The following is a 21,284-nucleotide window of genomic DNA, read 5'->3' as shown; positions in this document are numbered from 1 at the left end:
TTGGCCAGGTCATTAGAGAACTTAGTACGACACAGCGCGCCAGCATAAGCAAAGTCGAGAATATCAGCAAAAAACTCGTGAACGCAGAAGCTGCTGCAAATTTTAATTATATATATATATATATATATATATATATATATATATACATACTTTTTCTAAAGAGAAATGTAGTAGCACATTTGTAAATGACACACAGGAACCCACAGTTTATTTTCTCCGACTGTGGGTTCCTGTGTGTCATATATACATATATATATATATATATATATACATATATACATATATACATACATATATATATACATACATATATATATACATATATATATACATATATATATATATATATACATACATATATCAAGGCTTTTTCCCCCTTACAAGGGGGGTAGCCAAAAAGGAAAAGGCATAAAATCATTCCCACCCATTCCATCCCTGAATACACTCCACACCCCCTCCACCCTCCCTCTTATCTTAGCACCTCCTGGATGACGGGTCATCCCTGCACCTTGTCCACTGCCCTGGGTCAGAAGCAGTGTCGCAAGACACAGTATATCCACAGCAAGGCCGCTTCATTAAATCGGCGACCCCCCCTCTCCGTACCCCCATTGTATAAAAGGAGAAGATGGGGAGAAATCCCTTCGGGCTGCGTCAAATTTTGCTCACACATACTACCTCACCCCCCATCCCCCCGCCCATTCCACCTCATGCATCACAACATCATCCATATACAACCATTCTCCATTCACCTCTGTCTTCTGTCCTCTCCCGTCCTTCCTCAACAGACATTCCCCTCTTCCCCAAAGCCCCCTTCACCCCATCCATCCATCTCATCCTAGGACGTCGACTCATGTTCACTCCCTCCACATCTGCCTTCCATACCTCTTTTACCAGTCTTTCTTCACTCATTCTTTCCATGTGTCCAAACCATCCCAATACTCTTTCATCAACCCTATCTCCCAGCTCCCTTTCCACCCCTAATCTTCTCCTCACCTCCTCATTTCTCACTCTATCTAGCCTAGTAACCCTCATCATACTTCTCAGACACCTCATCTCAAACACATTCAAACTCCTTATCTCTTCCTCTCTTATGTTCCATGTTTCTGCCCCATACAGTGCTGTTGGCACAATCACTCCTTCATACAGTCTCCTCATAGCATCCATTCCCAAATGTCTATTCCTCATTACACTCTTTAATCCACCAAGGCATTTACTCGCTTCTCTCAATCTACATTCTACCTCCACCTTCACTCCACCTTTTCCTGCCACATTTGTACCCAAGTATCTAAAACTATCCACTTCCTCCAGTCGCTCTCCCTTAATGCTCACTTCCAGTCTACTGCCACTTTCACCCCTTGTACATCTCATCACCTTACTTTTGCCCACATTTATCTTTAACTTTCTTCTATCACATACTCTCCCAAACTCTGTCACCAACTTTCTCAATCCCTCCTCCGATCCTGCCACAGTGTCGTCCGCAAACAACAGCTGGCTCACCTCCCAACTTTTCTCCATTTTCTTTAACCATCTCCAATCCCTGACCCACTACCCTCTCATTTACCTCTCATACTACCCCATCCATGTATAAGTTGAACAGCCAGGGCGACATAACGCATCCTTGGCGAAGTCCCACATTTACCTCGAACCACTCACTCTCTCCATTTCTAATCCTGACACAAACTCTACTACTCTCATAAAAATTCTTGACAGCTCCCAGTAGCTTTCTTCCTATCCCGTATATCTGTATAACCTCCCACAGTGCCTTTCTGTCTATCCTATCGTAAGCCTTTTCCAGATCCATACAAGCCCAAAAAACATCCTTCCCCTTTCCTATAGCTTTCTCACATATCTGTCTTACCACAAAGATCTGATCTACACCTCTACCCGTCCTAAATCCACACTGTTCCTCACCAATTACTCCCTCTGTTCCTCTCCTAATCCTCTCAGTCAAGATCCTCCCATAAGCCTTCCCAACTACACTTAACAAGCTAGTCCCTCTGAAACTACTACATTCACACTTGTCCCCTTTTCCCTTGTAAAGAGGAACTATACAGGCACTCCTCCAGTCCTCCGGCACTCTACCCTCTCTCCAGCAAAATTTTAAATAACCTCACCATCCAGTCCACCATCACTGTACCTCCTATTATTAATTAAGAGAGGAAGAGGAGGCGAATCAAATAGAGAAGAAAATGTGCAGATGGAGAGATGATAATGGAAGAGAAGGCAGTGAGGGGAAAATGGGCAGAATATTCTAGGGAGTTGCTAAATGTGAAGGAGGATAGGGGGGGAAAGATAGCTGCAGTGGGAAATGCTAAGAAAATGAGAGTGATGAGTGAGGATAATGGAGGAGAAATAAGGAAGGATGAAGTGAAAGCAGTTGTTAAGATGATTTGAGCAGGTAAGGCACCTGGTCTGGATGGATGCCATGCAGAATGTCTAAAAAAAGGAGGTATATATACATACATACATATATATATATATATATATATATATATATTATATATATATATATATTATATTATATATATACATATATACATACATATATATATACATATATATATAATATATATATATATATATTTTATGTATATATATATATATATATTTTTTTTTTTTTGCCATTTTCCTTTTTTTTTTTTTTTATCATTCTCCAAGCTTTGTCTCTTCTGTCTTTTGCCTCACTGCATCATTTGTTGAACCAGTATTTAACATACACTCTCTTGTTTTTGTCTTGGTACGTACCTATTTACTCCATTATAGATTTCCATCAAGATTGCCCATTTGTCTTCCACTTTTGTCTCTTCATTGTAGAATTTTTCCCAATTTACATTTTGAAAGAATTTCTTTAGTTTTCCAAAGTCCATTTTTGTTGCACATCGCTCTTCCTTTTCTGTACTTTTCACTTCTCTCGACATATATTTCTTCCTTTAGTTCAGCCTCTATTAGTATATGGTCACTTTTTCCAAATGGTGTCTTCTATTCAGTTTTATCTACAATTTCAGGTTCTGTTGTAAATATTAAATCCAGTCTCGACGGTTTTTCATTACTTCTGTATCTGGTATTTCCACTGACCCATTGTGTCATTGTGTGTTCCATGGTCATATCCAGTAATACATTTCCCCACAGGTCCTCTCCGCCCTTCACTGTCATTTCCCTACATATTTCTTTGCAGTTAAAATCCCCATATGTACCAGGTTACCTCCATCCTCTAGTATCTCGTTTCATGAATGTCTTGTATCTTCTAACATTTTTTAATGCTCGTTCTCTTTCCAAGAACCCGTTTTTGGGGGTACAAAGTCACCACAAACTTTCTAATTTTATCATGATCATTTCTACATTGTTTTTACCCTCAGTAACCTTCGTCACATTTAATTTTTTCTTGGCCAAGAACATGAATGATTCCCTCCTCCCTGTTTCTCATTTCTGTTTTTAATCCAATAATTGTATAACCCGTGTCCAACACTATTAGGTGGAATTGGACCTCTTAATTTCGTCTCAACAATTTCCATTATGTCTGGTTTTTCATCTGACAGGTAATCATTTAATTCATTCAATCCTGAGATTAATCCGTCTTTTTTCCCCTTCTCTATCTTGTTTTCTGGTTTTGTTTCGCCCATTATGATGTACCATTTTCTCAGACCCTCCAATAGAACTCCTTGCTTTCGGTCTGCGTTCTCTTCGCGTTTTTTTTTTTTTTTTCTTAGTTTCACCTTTCAGTATTTTCTCTTTTTCTATTTGCTCAACACTCATCTCTCTTTTTATTCATATCTTGTTGTAGTGTTCGGTCCTTACTAGCTTACTTGTTTTTTTTTTAATGTCTTCTACCACCATTTGCGATCTTAGTTTTATCTTTAGTAGTTGATTTCTTTCCTTAGAATATTGTCTCATTCTATACATTTCTATATCTTGTATTTCTTTTAGTATTGATATTACTGTTTCTTTTTCTGCCTTTTCTCTCATGTACCTCACCAGACCATGTTTTTCCCTTAGTCCATATACCACAATACATTTTTTCTATCCCCTCTAACCCAATTTGCCTTTTCTTTAATTAATTGAATGATTGTATCTTTTGCATTTTCCTGCATCTGTTGTTTTGCTATTTCTTTAAAGGTAAATTCTTCATTTTCTCTGTTTTCATTCCATTTCTTAATCTTTTGCATACTTTCCTCACCTAAGTTTTCTTCAATTCTTTCAGTCGTTTCTTTTATTTTGTTATTTACTTCCTTTTTTAAGTTCTCACTATTGGTAGTATCATTAATCTTATTTTTTTTTTCATTTTCACATTTAACTTCTATTATATAATCTATTATTATCTTGTTCATTCCTAAGTTCAGAGTTTGATTTCTTCACATCGGATATTTCGTTGTTAAACATTCCATTAATTCAACAATCTCCTTCCTTAATTCAGTAAATTCGTTCTCCCACTATTTTCTATTATTATTCATTTCCCTTTCCATGTCTATGATTCGACTCAGATTTCTTTTTTCGTACTTACCAAAACCGGAAAAGGAGTCTTCGTTACACATTTTAAATCTTGCTGGTATCTCCATGCCTCTGTTTACATTAAACTTTGGCGTGGCGCCCCTAGGTGGCTCTGCTTTCGAGTCGACATTCGTCTCGAAATCATCGTTCATATTTTCTTGCATTTTCTCTTGTTAAATCACTAACACTGCTGAGAAATAATTTTGGGTAACCACAATTGTTCCCCCTCCCATTCAATACAAACCAGACCTCCTGTTTTCCTTGTGTGTGTGTGTGTGTGTGTGTGTGTGTGTGTGTGTGTGTGTGTGTGTGTGTGTGTGTGTGTGTGTGTGTGTGTGTGTGTGTGTGTGTGTGTGTGTGTGTGTGTGTGTGTGTGTGTGTGTGTGTGTGTGTGTGTGTGTGTGTGTGTGTGTGTGTGTGTGTGTGTGTGTGTGTGTGTGTGTGTGTGTGTGTGTGTGTGTGTGTGTGTGTGTGTGTGTGTGTGTGTGTGTGTGTGTGTGTACTCACATGTAGGCCTCTTCGAAGGGGAGCTTGAGGTGCTTCATAACGTAGGCGATGGCCACCGTGGCTGACCGGGAGATTCCGGCGAGGCAGTGCACCAGGACGCAGCCCCCGGCCTCCCGGACCTTGTCTGCAATCCGGGTAAACACAAAAAGGGTCATAGTCATGGTATTTCTAGAGTAATGCTATGGTTCGTCGGCACCCAAAGCATCCATGATTTCGTGTTTATGCATATTCGCCAGTTTTGTGTAAATAGCACTGATGGATATTAATTATTATTATGATTATTATCGTACAGACACACAGGCATAGTATCTCATAGTAAAATTTTATGGCTGTTTAAGTCTTTGGTTATTTTCAAATCTGAAATCACACAAATGTACATAATTTGAACTATATGTATATTTTACGAATTAACTTTTCTTGAAGTAATCTTTTCACAGTTGGTATACATGTGAAAGCAGAGAGAGAGAGAGAGAGAGAGAGAGAGAGAGAGAGAGAGAGAGATAGGGGAGGGGGCAAGCAACAGAGCAAGACAAAGAGAGAAAGAACAAGAGATCAAGAAAGTGGGAGATGGAGATGGAGAGGGACACGTTCTTCCTCACCGATAAAGTTGAAGGCCTGGCCGAAGTAGGGCAAGAGCTTCTCGCTGAAATTGTCGTTGACCGGAATCCGGAGGAAGTGAGACTCCTGGATAAAGTCTGGCTTGGGGCACGTGTTGCTCACGTTCAACTCGTAGAGGATGTTGTGGTCCTACGAAGTCAAACAAAAAGAAAGATGGTAAACAATGACGCCACACCATAACGAAATTCAATGACGTAACCAATGACGCCACTCCTTAACGGAGATCAATGACGTCACTCCATAACTAAGAACAATTGAAGAACACTTGAAGAACTTTGGTATCACGTCACGAAGAGTTACAATGACATTTAACATTAATTACATTGCTCCTGTTTGTGAGAATAATACGGGGTACCTAAAAGATGGTCATCAGAGAAGATGACGACTTCCTTGCCTGTTCTTACTCTACAGGTGTAGGTGTAGCCCCGCGGGGCAGACATAGGGTCTCTCTCGCTTTATCTGATTCAACTGCATTCACTATACTTTCCACCCAAGGAGAGCTGACAACCGGCGACTGCTCCCAAACTCCTATTACTACAAGCCGGTGGCATAGAAACAGTCAACGATTTAAAAACAGTACATAGAAACAGTACAACGATTCTTCCCAAAGAGGTCTATGGAAGAAACCAAGGAGTGTTGCCATTCAATTTGGGGCTGGGGGTTTCTAGTCACAAAACTCAATGTGTCATTATCAATATAATTTCTATAAACCCACAATAATAATGATGATAATATTTATAACATTAATATCTATATTAACAAAAACAAAAACAATAATAATAACAATGATAGAGTATCAATAAATGCAATGGTGACGATGATGATGATAATAATAAAAATAATTATAATAAATAATAATAACAATAATAAACAATAACTATAGTAATAATACACCCTTACCATCATTATCATCACCCCACCACCCCTACCGCCACCGCTACCACACCCAAATATAGGAAGCGGACGTTGGGCGCCCGCGTGTACACGAGTATATGGAGAGCAAGTGGGCGGAGATGGGCGCCCTGCCAGGAGACGTGGGCGGACTGGGACGGGACATCAACAGAAGGAACACCACGGAGATGATGAGTAGGCGTGGTGGTGTTAGCTGGGTGGTGGTTGGGTGGTGATTGGTAGCTGTGGTTGGTGGTGATGGTAGAGATGGTGGAAAGGTAGATGAAAAGTAGTGGGAGGGGCAGGAGGAGGAGGAAGAAAGGGGGAAGAGAGAGGAAAGGAGGAGGAGGAGGAAGAAGAAAGGGGGAAGAGAGAGGAAAGGAAAAGGAGGAGGAGGAGGAGGAAGAGAAAGGATGATAGTGATGTTGAGAATGATGACGGTGATAATGATAATGATGATGAAGATGATGGTGATGATGGTGGTGGTGGTGGTGAAGATTAAGAAAATACGATGACGAAGAGGACAAGGAGGAAGAAGAGGAATGAGTGGGTGGGGTGGTCAGTGAGAAGAGGGGGGGGGTGAGGAGGAAGAGAATGAGAAGGGTGGGGGTCTGTGGGGGGGGGAGCGAGCAGGCCGTCTCGTCCTCTTCCTTCTCCTCCACCTGTGTGCCTGCAAAACTACTGCGACGTGAACAGTTAGCGTGACTTTCCACTTCTTCCTCCCACCATTTTCATCGAACTCTCAATCTATTTCCAATTCTCTCTCTCTCTCTCTCTCTCTCTCTCTCTCCTCCACCCATTTTCTCTCTGGTTTATGCCACTGGATACTTGCCCGTTTTCGTTGTTTTGATTTCCTCCTAGATCTTTATTCCACTTTGCCCCTCTCGACTTTTCATCACTGAGGCTCAAGACGCATCCACCAGTTTTCGCAACATCTCCGATTTTCCCATTTAGAAATATCTATTTTTTTTTTTTTTTTTTTTTTTTTTTTGTCTACTATCTTCTCGTCTTCTGAAAGGCCGACACCATTCTACAGCGCTCTGCCAAAGCCGACATCATCTGGTACCGTTTTCTATTTCAAAATTTCGACATTCACTGTCCTACAAAACTAAAAAATTCTCGTCCCCCAATTCTAGACATGTTGACCTTCTGTGCATTCCCCAATTTATTACTTCTCCCCTAACACTTTTAAGTTTATTCAATTTCGTTTGTAAATTTCATTTTAAGATAAATACCAATCTTGTCGCTACAGTGCCGAAGTCCAACTAAATTCTATCTTTGAACTGCTCTCGGACTATTTTCGCATTCCGTTGGCGTAAGCTTGCCAAGACATCTCCCCGAATTTCTTATTTGCCCATAAACTTTTTACCTCCACGGTTTTATGAGATCTTGAAGAAGACGTTTAAGCACATTATGAGTGTACATACATCCACAGGTGTTAGAGTGTATGGGTACGCGAGCGTGTAAATCATGACCCCACGCACTCTTTTCCAAAAATCCCAAACTCCAACGGATGTCTCCGACTCAGGGATATAAATATGGCGCCCATATTTGCTAGCCTTTCTCAAGGAAGTCTCAAATCCTTAAACATATTCAGACACAATCAACAAATGAATCAGAGGAAGATGAACGTGTTGTTTCTACAACTTATTATTGGAAGTTTTGTTTACTTATCTGGTCTGGTATGTAAGTAAACAATGCAAAGCTGTTACCTGGCAGAGGGTCTCTCTCTCTCTCTCTCTCTCTCTCTCTCTCTCTCTCTCTCTCTCTCTCTCTCTCTCTCTCTCTCTCTCTCTCTCTCTCTCTTTCTTAGTTTACTTTTTATTATCGCATCTGACTCGACGGATTTACACCGGAAAGCCTATTTATGGTCCGCAGCACAATTAAGTTCAATGAGCTATAAAAAGACCGAGATTGAGAATGTGTGTGAGAGAGGGAGAAAGAGGAAGAGAGTGAGTGAGAGAGAGAGAAAGTGTGTGTGTGTGTGTGTGTGTGTGTGTGTGTGTGTGTGTGTGTGTGTGTGTGTGTGTGTGTGTGTGTGTGTGTGTGTGTGTGTGTGTGTGTGCTATGCATGCGTGTGAGACCTATAATAAGAGTAAAAAAAGAAAGTATACGAAAAGGGCATAGAAAATAGGGAAAAAGAGAGAAAAAGAGAGAAAAAGAGAAAGACTTGCAGGAAATCCACAAAAAACACGTCGCTGACTGGCCATCTAAAGATACCACGAAGCCCACGCACGCATACACGCAAGCAAGCAACCCAACAATAAACAATGGAGGAGGAGGAGAAGAAGAAGAAGAAGAAGAAGAAGAAGAAGAAGAAGAAGAAGAAGAAGAAGAAGAAGAAGAAGAAGAAGAAGAAGAAGAAGAAGAAGAAGAAGAAGAAGAAGAAGAAGAAGAAGAAGAAGAGAAGAAGAAGAAGAAGAAGAAGAAGAAGAAGAAGAAGAAGAAGAAGAAGAAGAAGAAGAAGAAGAAGAAGAAGAAGAAGAAGAAGAAGAAGAAGAAGAAGAAGAAGAAGAAGAAGAAGAAGAAGAAGAAGAAGAAGAAGAAGAAGAAGAAGAAGAAGAAGAAGAAGAAGAAGAAGAAGAAGAAGAAGAAGGATCATCATACACTTCCCGACCCGCGACGCCTTTGGCACTATAGCCTTGGATACAGAGCAACTTTGTCAATCTATCTTTAAGATTACTTTCTTTCCCTCGCCCAGGCAAGCGGCGGCCCCGGTCTCCTTTGACTGTACCCTCTACACACCTTCATTCGCTTCTCGTGGCACTGCCACAGTAGCGAAAGGGGTTAGTGCCATCCCCGTGAATCCTTTCTCGTGGTGGGTCCCACGCTCATTCATCTCTGTGGCACCTCACCCCACCCCCAACTCCGCTACCGACCTCATTAACCGTCTCCGCTAGGATGATAAACTATAGAGGTTTTGTTCTAGCGACATTATTCAGCTGGAGGTAGGATCCAGCGCTGGGGAGAGGTGGAGGGAACAGGGGGAGGGGGAAGGTAAAAGGAGAGGGCGAGAGGGAAGGGGAAGGCCCATTCCAATAACTTCGTCATGCTAACAACTTAGCCACTGTCATCAATTAAATATATATTGTTCTGGGTATCGCCGTGACTTTATTCAGCAGAGGGTATGACCCTATGCTGGGGAGATGGGGGGGGGGGTTTCCCACAGCTGAATATAATCATCTGACGGCAGATAGGAGTGTTTTAGTCGTAAAACGAAACGAAAAGGGTAAATACTCGTATGTCCAAAAAGGTTCTTAAACTATAACTGAAGATTGAGGAGGAGGAGGAGCTCGAAAGAGTCATCCCTCTTGCGCAAAATTCTCATAAACTCCGCCCCCTTCGTCACCAAGCAGATGCGGTTGCCAGCTGCTGCTGCCGCTTCGGGAGACAAAAGTGGGCACTCATAATTGACTATAAAGTGTCAGGCGTGGACGGCGCGCGCGCACGCATGTACACACACACACACACACACACACACACACACACACACACACACACCTCGTGGCGCTGTGGTTAGAGTTCTCGCCTGCCACTACGGCGGTCCGGGTTCGACTCCAGCCAGGGCTGAAATAATTTTAGTATCGCTTCGCTGCGGGGTGTTACTCCAACTCTCGTGGGCGTGGAGTTGGGTGGGTGTGCGTGTGTAAGGTCACAGTATTACCCAAAGATCGGTCATACGAGCTCTGAGCTCTCATCTGAGAGGTTAATAGCTGTCGATCACAAGTCCAACACGTGATCCAAGACCATGGTGAATCACACATCCTCTGTCGACCGTGGGGATATATATATATTTTTTTTCAACCAAACTCATGAGTTTTGAGGCAAATAAATGTACTAAATAGTGCACGAATGTACTCGTGTATCGGCGCATGTATGTATGTATGTATGTATGTATATATATATATATATATATATATATATATATATATATATATATATATATATATATTTGACAAGAGAAAATGTATGGCAAGAGTGGTATAGGTAAAGTCCAGGAAGGAGCAGAAGTATTTTATTCTCTAACGTTTCGACAGAGTCTTCTTCAGAGAGATAATGATACAGGCAAATTGAAATACATTGTCTATATAATAAGCGGGTCATCTCACAGATCACCTTGGGATAGAGTTCGCCATTTGTGCCCCCTCGATGATTAATCTTGCTGTTGCGTGTGCTAAATTTACAAACCCTTCTCTATGATTGGTTGATTTAAAAGTATTGATATATGCAGCTTCGATAGTTTTTCTTATCGTCTTTTTCATACCGGTGTGTAGGATTTTGGTGTTGTTCCAATTAGGCATATGTCCGTGTTGTGTAGCGTGTACTACTAACGAATTAGATGTCCTGTGGTGTCGCATGTCGTTCTTGTGCTCGTATAATCTTTTTGTGATTCCTCTTGAAGTTTCTCCAAAATAAGCTGCATCACATCCACCACATGGAATCTTGTAAACCACGCTCTTTTCATTTTTCTCTCCCGTGTGTTGGTTACTGGATAAAATATCCCTTGTTTTCTGTCCTGAGGAGTGTACGACTTCTATCCCTATTCTCGCAAAGAATTTGGAAATTAATTCACCTCCTGAGGAGTAAGGAACCACTAAAAGATCTTTTTCTTTCCTCTGTTCTTCTGTAACTGTGTTTTTTCTTTTTCTTCTCCATATTTGTTTGGCTTTATTTTTCAGTTTTTGTATGAGACCCGGTGGATATTTTAGGCAGCTGAACGTCTCTGTATTGTGTTTACATTCGTCATGTAAAAATTCTTCGCTACAAATTCTAAATGCTCTAAGAAAAAAGCCAATTATTATGCCAGATTTCGTTCTTGTGTCGTGTCGTGATAAGTAATGAATAAAATCTTCTTTGTTTGTTGGTTTCCTATATACTGAAAATTTTGCACTTCCGTCAATACGATGAATTATCGTGTCTAAAAATGGCAGTTTCTTGTCTATCTCCTTTTCCACTGTGAATTCTATGTACTTATTTACACTATTGAAACTACGAAGTTTGTTATCTAAATCAGTATTTTCTGGTACTATAACTAATACGTCGTCTACGTAGCGAAACCAGGATGCTCCTCTTCCCATGATATGTATGTATTTATCTACTTCAAGTGACTCCATGTAAAGGTTTGCCATAATGGCACTGAGGGGTAACAATAACATCATTGTACCATTTAATGAATCTATCAACTCGGTCTCCAAACTTCTACCTAATAACCAAATCAAATTTATTTACAATTATCCAAACAGCATTTTTAGAAAGGTAGTAAATGTACACCGGAGGGATGATGTGGACCAAAACTCCGGGGTATATAAATTGCCTTGTAAAGACTGTGATGATGTCTACTGGGGCCAAACTGGCAGGGATTTGTCCACGAGATTAAAGGAACATAAAAACTCCATAAAATATGGACAAGTTAACTCCGCTGTGTTCCTTCATGCCAGCCAAAAAGACCATAGATTAGATTGGGATAATGCATCAATTATTTTTAAATCACACTGTAGCTATCGAAGGAAAATTGTAGAATCTTCTCTAATAAAACATTATCCTAACTTTAATACTTCAAAAGGTCAGTGGCCCCCCAGATTGTATTACGAAGTTAGCGGTCAATAAAATAATGTCAAGAGCGGTCGGACAAAACACCACTAACTGTCCTTCCTTGACCCAACCATTTCAAGGGCATGTAACCTGAGTCCCCCACTTTCCCCATCCCCTTTTATGTACCCCTCACTTCCTCATATATACTTGTACCTTAACTTCTTGTAAGCATTCTGCTGAAGAGGACTACAGATAGTAGTCGAAATATACAGTTTCCCTGTACTTCCGTCATTTTTTCTCCGATAGTGGGTTAATAGTGAACTTTTACATATGTGTTATAACATACCAATTTCCAATATATATATATATATATATATATATATATATATATATATATATATATATAGATATATATATGTGTGTATGTGTGTGTGTGTGTGTGTGTGTGTGTGTGTGTGTGTGTGTGTGTGTGTGTGTGTGTGTGTGTGTGTGTGTGTGTGTGTGTGTGTGTGTGTGTGCGTGCGTGTCCACAAACACGCATTACCTTTCCATGCACTTGTTCTTCCAAAAAACATATCTTTACTTTAAGATATCCACTAAAAGCTGTTCCCTCATCTATAGTTTCCTAAACTAGTTCAACTCCTTCACGTCTGGCCAAGTTGCAACCTCTCCCCAAACACCTGGTGAGGTGTGGGCGATGCAACCGTTTATAGCAAAACCTCCCACGTGCCCCGACTCCCCCATGTCCCCCCAACCTCCAGCCCCCCTTCTTCCTCCACCCCCATCTCCCAACCTGTTCCTCCACAGCTCCATCCCAATATTCCTCTTATAAGGTCTCCCTCCAACACTGCAACCATACAGAAGTATCTAATAATGGAAAACAACAACACCAATAAGATTCGAGTCTTGAATGAAATGGAAAATACCTGGAAAAGAAAATAGACGACAACGAAATGGTGTTTTGTCGTCATACTTATTGATTCTCGTGCATCGGGCATTCACACTAGGAAGATTCTGCCACACAGTCCGCGGGATCTCCTTGCCCCGTTGCATTCATAAAACCCCACTTCCAACCCCGATCACCACCACCCACATTAGTGCGCATTTTCGCTAGCACTTATGATACAATAGCCGACGATATGCAGAAGGAATTCACATAATATATATATATTAATGTCATTACTGCTAACGACCTGTATATGTAATTCAGACAGGGGAAATGCCCTTCCAAGCAAATGTAATTTTCCCCATTTTCTCCTATCATTCTGATTCACATATGTGTTTGTATTTCCTTCATTGTAGTACACAGAAAAAGAGCAATGCTCTCGGGGCCCTGTCTCTTGGTCTCTAATGTTAAGTGTGTGTGTGTGTGTGTGTGTGTGTGTGTGTGTGTGTGTGTGTGTGTGTGTGTGTGTGTGTGTGTGTGTGTGTGTGTGTGTGTGTGTGTGTGCAAGACGCTTTTGCACAGATATTCGTCGAGCACTGAACGTTCCAAGGTACTGCCTGCATGGCTAGGCAGCTCACACTCCCCCCCCCCCGAACCCTCCCGGAATATCGGGTGGGCGGGGGAGGACTCCCCAGGTCTGGGTGGAGTGCAGAGCCTCTCCCGGACATCTGCAAGGCCCGCCCTTGCCCCTGTCTCGCTCTCATTCATGACCACCACCACTAAACCCACACATAATCAATGATCCAAACAAATCACACCATAGCGCTTTTCAAGTAAATTCATTCAATCCATTCCACCTGGTGACGTGGAGATGAACAGAATAGCCTGGCGACAAGCTGAACAAAGATAAGCAAGTGGCCCAATGTTGAGGTGGGCAACGGCATTGCCCAGACTAGGCCAGGGAGATTTTCTCCCCTCGTGACCCGTAATAGGAGCTTTGGATCTCTCACATAAACTATTCACACCAATTAGTTTAGTTAGGGGTTCTCTTTCACAGTGGGTCTAACACTATCAAATCTAGTTACAATTAGTTATTACCAATAGTAATACTAATATTGATAATAGAAATCATATACAATCTATAAACTAAAGGCTTCCCCTTTATAACAATAACTATAATAATGATAACCACAATAACAATGGTAATAATAATAATGATAATAATAATAATAATAATAATAACAATAATAATAATAATAATAATAACAATAACAACAATAATAATAATAATAATGATAACAATAATAACAGTAACTATACTAATACTTGTTACATTAGATTGAACCCACTGCAAACCCCGCTTGCAGTACCAGGTGGTGGGGATCAGTCGCCAGTTGTCTGCTCTCTGTATACGAAAAGATGAAGGAAATACAAAGTTGACAGAGAGAGCTTGGGCCGTGGGGAGATGATTCTCTCTGACATAAGCTTACCAAGTACCCGCCATTGGTCTCAGTCACTCTTCATTTCTTTATCAATGGCTATGACTTCATCAATGATGTTCAATAAAAATTTGTGCAACTTAAATGACCCCAAGTTAAATTTTGTTACCCCTTCGCCCTAATTCTTGAACATGCTGGCGTAAGCAAAAAAAAAAAAAAAAAGAATGTCAATATATAAATAATGGAAGGAGCTAGAATAGAGAGAAAAAATATATATATGTGTATGTGTACGTATATATATATATATATATATATATATATATATATATATATATAATATATATATATATATATATATATATATATATATATGCGAATAAATAACAAAAACACGTGATTCACAAAATGTGTAGTAAAACCACTTGGAAATTAAAATGAAAGATGACCGAACATTTTCGTCTATTTAAGACATTTTCAAAGACGAAATAGACGGAAACGTTCGGTCATTTTTCATTTTAATTCCCAAGTGGTTTTATTACACACACACACATTATATATATATTCATATATATATATATATATATATATATATAATATAATATATATATATATATATATATATATATATATGCATGCACACACACACACTTGGGACACCCCCCCCCCTTCTCCCCGCTTCCTACAACACCCACTGCAGCTCCCTATGATCGTACTCACCTGCAGGAGCTGCTTGTTGTTGGCGTCCTCCTGGGACCCGAGGTAGAGGAAGGGCAAGATCCGGGTCGACCCGACGTTGGTGACGGGCAGGCAGGGCTGCGACAGGGACGTGAGGGGTGTGCATTTCTTGCTCGAGTCCTCACACAACTCCGGGTAGTGGGCCTGAAACTCGAGGAACCCGCCTGGAATACGAAGAGGAGCCCTTAGCCTCGACGGCTATGGAGGAGTTCGGGAACAGGAGAGGAGGGTGGGGGTGGAGGGTCGAGGGCTGTAGTATGGAGTGGAAAGTGAAGGGACAGGAAGGAACAAAGCAATGGGTGCGGTTGTAGGGCGAGGTTGAAGGGACGAGGCTGGAGGGCGAGATTGCTGGGCGAGTATGAAGAGTGAGGGTGGAGCCCTAAGTGGAATCAAGTTTGGATAAAGAACGGGAGCAGGTTGATGATTTAGATGAAGACGAAGGCGCAGGTGGAGAGGAGAGAGGCCTGATGGCTAGTGAATGGGGAAGTGGGAGAGGGGGAAAAGGGGAGAGAAGAGAGAGAGGAGACGAGACCAAGATTAGAAACGAAGGCAACTCGTATCCCGTTTTCCATGCAGTACAAACTACGGAAAGACCCCAGGGTTGGGACCCCACAGAAAACGGGCAAAGGTTTACTATCTTCGGCGTGTTGAGATCTACATTTCTAGTTCCTGCAATATGGACTCTTCATGGCGACCTTGCGGTGGCATGCATGCAACTGCAAGGCTGACCATGGACATATTCGTGCAACGCTGTTCAGAATGTTTCGCTCATCACGTTCAATTACGGAATGAAAGTTTGTGGTCGTAAGGGTTCATTTCCTTAGCAATATGAGCGATAAATTTTGAACAATGTTGTGTTATTTGTGTATGTTTATCATCCACTAACTAGAATATTAACTAGGATGGAGTCTAGAAACACCATCTCTGCAACGCAATTTACACACGTCGCTGAGAGAAGCGGCAGACAATTTCATTCAGCTGCAGTGGATGAGGGGGTGGTGTGGGGGTGGGGGGCTCACCCTGGAAAGGAAATCAATTCATCAGAACCCCAAACTCGTCCTACTGCTTCCTGTGGGGTTGCATAGTCTAGAGTCTAGACTATGCAACACAAGATACGAATTCCAAGAGGTACAGGAAGGACCTAATGACGCTGGAGGAAGGGTCGAGGGTCTTTACCACTGGGAAGGTAAAAGTGAGGACCTGGTGACGGAGGAAGGGTTGAGGACCCTCACAACTGGGAAGGTAAAAGTAAGGACCTGGTGACGAAGGAGGGAGGTCTGAGGGTCCTTACCATTGAGCAGGTAGACGGATTGAAAGGCACGTCCCAACTTGGTGAGAAGAACATGGAGGAAGGAGTCTGGCGGGACAGCGGAGAGGCTGGGGGCGCTCTGGTCGTACACGATGATGTCCTGGCCCTCCGTCGGGACGGCCATCTGGCACGCTTGCTGCAGGTACTCGTGCACCGATATCTGGTGGAGGTCAGAGCGAAGTGGTTAGCGTCTGGGGCGTGCATACGTCCTCAACTCCCGTGCAAGATGTATGTACAGTACATGCATTTGTTCGAGTATAATTATGTATTTACATGCGTTCGTTCGTGCATGTATATTTGTATAAACGTGAGCTCACGTATCGCTTCTTTGGTTATCTGAACACTGATGAACACTAAAAAAGTCCCCGTCCCCGTCCACTTCTCACCGAGTCCTGCTGGAGTCTTTTTTTCCGAATCTTGGAGGACCACACGTTGACCGAGTCGTGGATATGACTCGTGTTGTACTCACAGAATGTCCGGCTGTCGATGATCAGTGCCTGGCATGGACAAAAAGACAAACAAATGAAAATAAATTATAAAAAAATAAAGAAAATTAAATATCAACAAATCGGTTGATGAAATATTTTGGTTATAGTTATTATATTACTATATGTCCATATTATTAGACACATATATGTATATGGTCAGAGGCCCATACTCAACCGAATTAAATCCTCCAAAAAGGAGAATGAAAGTTAGTTTTTTCTATCCGGATGAACCAAACACTCTAAAGTAGGGAAATTTCAAATATGCGGAATGAAATCATGGTTCGGATATAGAACCGGAACACCAAAAAAAAAAGCCTCTGGTATCTCCATTATTTTCTTAATTACCTCCAACCTGGGCTTTATTTCCTTCATTCTGACGAAGAACCAAAGAACTTGTGTTTTGCTGTCCTCACCTTGTCGCTTCTGCCCCGAACCACATTAGCGAGGCGACTTGGGGTGGCGACTTTGATGGTCTCCATGGTGAACGCCTCCCCTCCTCTTCCTCCTCCTCCTCCCTCTTCTCGCTCGCTCTTCTTCTTCCTCTTCCTGCCCTTGCAACCGTCGTCCTCGTCGTCGTTGTCGTCGTCACTCTTCTCGATGAGGTCCTCGTTGTCGTCTAAGATGGAGGTCAGGTCACTGGGCAGCGCCACCTTCAGTCGACGACTTCCCACCACCTCCTCCTCCACCTGCCCCCTCCTCCTCCTCCTCCTCCTCCACTCCCCCACCTCCACCTCCTCCTCCCCCTCCTCCTCCTCCCCTTTTCTTCTGTCCCCCTGCCCTTTAGTCCGGTGGGTGGTGGGGATGTCAAAGTGACGGCGGGGTGACGTCAGCTCGTGTCCGAGAGCACCGCCATCCTGGGGACCTCCGGCACCTGAAGGAGAGAGGAATAGCGATGCAATTAAAAAAATAAATAAATAGATAAATAAATAAATAAATGAATAAACAAATAAAATAAAATAAAAATAAAATAATGCCTTTTTTTACAAAAAAAAAAAAGTTTTTTTCTGTCTTGAATATCTCGGAAAAAAAAATTACAACTATTTCTAGATTATCAAATAAAACAGTATACCCCTCAAACATAGTTTTTTTTATGATTTTAGGTCATTTCCCATTTTCTGTGTGTTATGTTTTGATGTATTTTATTGATTTTACAATGAACCTGTTGCCTCTTTAACTCTCAAACACATGTGTGTTAATAATATCCCTTTGATGGTCGTGATATATAAGAGTTTCCTGCCAATTTGGTGTAGTTTCTGGAATTTTGTCTCATAAGAGGTATGACACCACTCTGACTGAGATTTGGCAACATTGTAAGTTGTTCGTGTCTGTTATCAGTCCTGTGCTCTGTTGTTGTGTGGGTAGTGCGAGTAAAACCTATAATGCCAGGCAGGAAGAAGACGCCAGTTGCCAAATTATTAAAAGATGCCCCAAGTGATGGGAAAGTGGCAAAAGTGAAATGCTTACTTTGCTCGACAGTACTGTCAAAAAACAGATGTCGGATGGTAAACCATATAGTTCAGTGCAAGAATTGTGGCGAAAAAACAAGAAGTATTTGACACGTGGTAAAGGCCAAAAAACAGTTCTTACTGATGCTGAAACTACTGAGGGAAGATCACAAGGCACAGGCAGTGACTCAGACATAGAACTGTAGTTGCTCTTGCATGATACAAGTGCAACAATTCATCCAATGCAAAGGGCATTAGATGATTCATTTTTCACAAGTCCGATTCCGATTACTCTGCCCAGACCTGACACAGCCACAGGCACAACAAGTAGACCTGGATCATCTGTCTCTGTCAGTTCTAGAATCACCCCAGTGACTTCCACTCCTGCCAAAGCCAAAAAGTTAACACGGCAGAAGATTGCTTCATACACATATGTTGACAAAATGACAGAAACACAAACAGTAAGTATATACTATGTTATAGTTATATATTGCATATACTAATGTGTCTCCAATGTCAACATTCAGTAATCTGTCTATCAGTATCATGATTAATGGAAATCAAATGCATTACAGGAAGAAGCTCAGTTGTAGTTAGCCCAGGCTATCTATGCATGGTGGGTAATAAGTTGTGGGCAAAGTTCTTCAAGACCCTGAGGCCATCTTTCAAGAATCCGAGCCGGGACTCAATCTCAAACAATCTTCTTGAGAGGGTCTACCAGGAGTGTTCTGTGACTGTTAAGGAACTAGTAGCATCTGCTTCTAGTGTTCCAGTAATGTATGATAGTTGGACTAATGTCAGGTAAGAACTGTAGGAATATGTAACATTATTATGTCAGTTATTGCTCCTAATAAGTTTTTATAAATAATTATTGCCCTAATTAATCCTAAAATACTGGATAATTACAGGAACGAGGGGATCATAAACTTCATTGTGACAGTGCCAAGGCCCATATTTTGGAGCAGCATTGCAACAGGTTAATTTCAGTTCAAATAGCATTCAATTACAACTTAATTACAAAATTAACTTAGACAATAAAATAAAGTATTTCACATAAACCTCCTACCTTAAGAAGAGATTAATATTAATTAATAGTCAATTCTCTGAATTCCGGGTTTTGTACTTTTGAAATATGCTGCAATATCCAATTATAACTTCTATTTTATTATTAGATGCAGAAAGCCACACTGGGCATTAAATAGCAGATCTCCTGAAGAAAGTAGTGGGTGACATTGGGCCTAGTGATGCAAAAAAAAAAAAAAAAAAAAAAAAAAAAAAAATTAATAAATAAAGGTCAGATATCAAGACTTCCATAACTTTTTGTATTTACAGTTTAATGTACATAAAAAAACATACTGACAGTATTCTATATAATTCCACCATCTACATCTTATCAAATTTGGCAAAAAACAGTTGTTTGTCTTTATTTCATTGCGTCGTCTGCTATTCGAAACAACCCGCCCGTGCGCTTCGGGAACGTTCGGGGAATTCCGCGTTCGTGACGTCACAGTTGCCAAACAATATTGCTATTCTGAGAGTGCATTGTATCGCTTTTGCATTATGCCATTGTCAGTCGTGTGTCGTCTCTTGAGTGTCTCAATTTAATTTTTTATTTTATTGTCACAAAATTGTGATAATAATGGTGTACTGCGTTGCCGCAGGCTGCAACAATGGTAGTGGAAGTGGGAGGAGTTTCTTTCAATTTCCTACGGAGCCAGGCCGACGATCGGAATGGATAAGAAAGGTGAACAGAGCAGGCAAAAGACTGGGCAAACTGTGGGAGCCTTCGAAGTTTTCAAAACTTTGCTCTGACCACTTCGAAGAGGAATGCTTCGAAATGAATCTAGCGTTATCGATTGAATTTATGGAGAAGACCAGGAGACATCTAAAACCTGATGCCGTGCCCTCAATTTTTGCAGCCACTACAAAGCATTCCACGCCGAAACCAAAATAGAAAAGTAGGAGGTCAGCGTTTGATAAACGCCGGAGGCTTGAGGTACCGTAGGCAGTTTACTTTTTCTGACTCCATGCATCATGTGCATGCGTTAGGCTTAGGCTTATGCCTATGTCAGAGAGGGCCTGTTATAAATTACATGGACATGCAGGATGGCCTATATAGGCCTAGTGAATTAAACTCTGGCCCTGAAGCCATGGACCGGAGTTATAAAATAAGAGTTGAAGCCGCGAGTCGAGAGGATCGAGGGCTACCCACCCCCCTGGCCCGAGGGCTAGGCCTACCTGAAGCCAAGCTATGCATGTGCATCGTGGTCTGGATCGTGGTACTAGCCTATGGCTATGCCAGTGAGTGAGGGCCTATTATCATGATTATGTAGTAATTGTCCTACCAATATCTTTTTTTTCAGACTATATCAGAGTTGATGGACGAACATGATGAAAACCAAGAGGAGGGTACCGGTAGTATGCCAGTTCATAGTGTCTCTGACATTTCCGAGCTTGAAATCTCAACAATTGCAGCTGACACGACAGAGCCTGACCTAACTGAAAGCATATCGACCAGCATCTCTGTGCAAACAGTCTTATAACCAAGCCAGTTGGTTCCCAGACATCATGGGTATGTGTATTTTTTATCTTGAACATGTTGAAAGTGAAAATCATGCTACCACCAAGGTACCGGTACACGGGTACAGGTCACACTGAAAGATCTGATACATGGAGTACCTCCATGGTGCAGGGGATTGGGCTCCATTTTATTGGATCATTTGTGATTTTTTTTCTGTCCTTTTTAGTATCGCAGACATTATGGGGTGCTGTTTGCATGGGTAGGCAGTGTCCGCATGTACACCTGGAAATAAAAAAGTTAATTTATCTACAAATGAAATAAAAGGTTGAGCTGGACTTGGAAGGACCTCGGCGCAGAGGCTGGCCCCAGGCTTATGTCCTCAATCTTCTGAAATTAAAAGTTTGGAAAAAAGAGCAAAAATTTATTGG

General features: G+C 41.4%; 1 protein-coding gene across 8 annotated transcripts in view; it reads right to left on the bottom strand.

Moving 5' to 3' along the window:
• The window catches only part of LOC143025488 (uncharacterized), a 608,144-nt gene that overhangs the window by 18,077 nt on the left and 568,783 nt on the right, over nt 1–21,284 (bottom strand). For 7 of the 8 annotated variants that reach the window (XM_076185218.1, XM_076185217.1, XM_076185219.1 and 4 more), the window contains exons 3-8: nt 17,304–17,761; nt 16,789–16,899; nt 16,385–16,562; nt 15,076–15,257; nt 5,592–5,739; nt 4,993–5,116 (exon numbers count right to left, since the gene is read on the bottom strand). In XM_076185218.1, the coding sequence (XP_076041333.1) occupies nt 4,993–5,116; nt 5,592–5,739; nt 15,076–15,257; nt 16,385–16,562; nt 16,789–16,899; nt 17,304–17,761 (1,201 nt within the window). The remainder of the gene's footprint in view (nt 1–4,992; nt 5,117–5,591; nt 5,740–15,075; nt 15,258–16,384; nt 16,563–16,788; nt 16,900–17,303; nt 17,762–21,284) is intronic. The other variant, XM_076185223.1, reaches the window with a different exon arrangement.

Source organism: Oratosquilla oratoria, chromosome 5, assembly GCF_046742065.1.
Source record: "Oratosquilla oratoria isolate Oo_2021 chromosome 5, ASM4674206v1, whole genome shotgun sequence".
Classification (NCBI taxonomy): Eukaryota; Metazoa; Arthropoda; class Malacostraca; order Stomatopoda; family Squillidae; genus Oratosquilla; species Oratosquilla oratoria.
The sequence above is the reverse complement of the archived record's forward strand: the minus strand, read 5'-3'. Positions and strand labels throughout refer to the sequence as shown.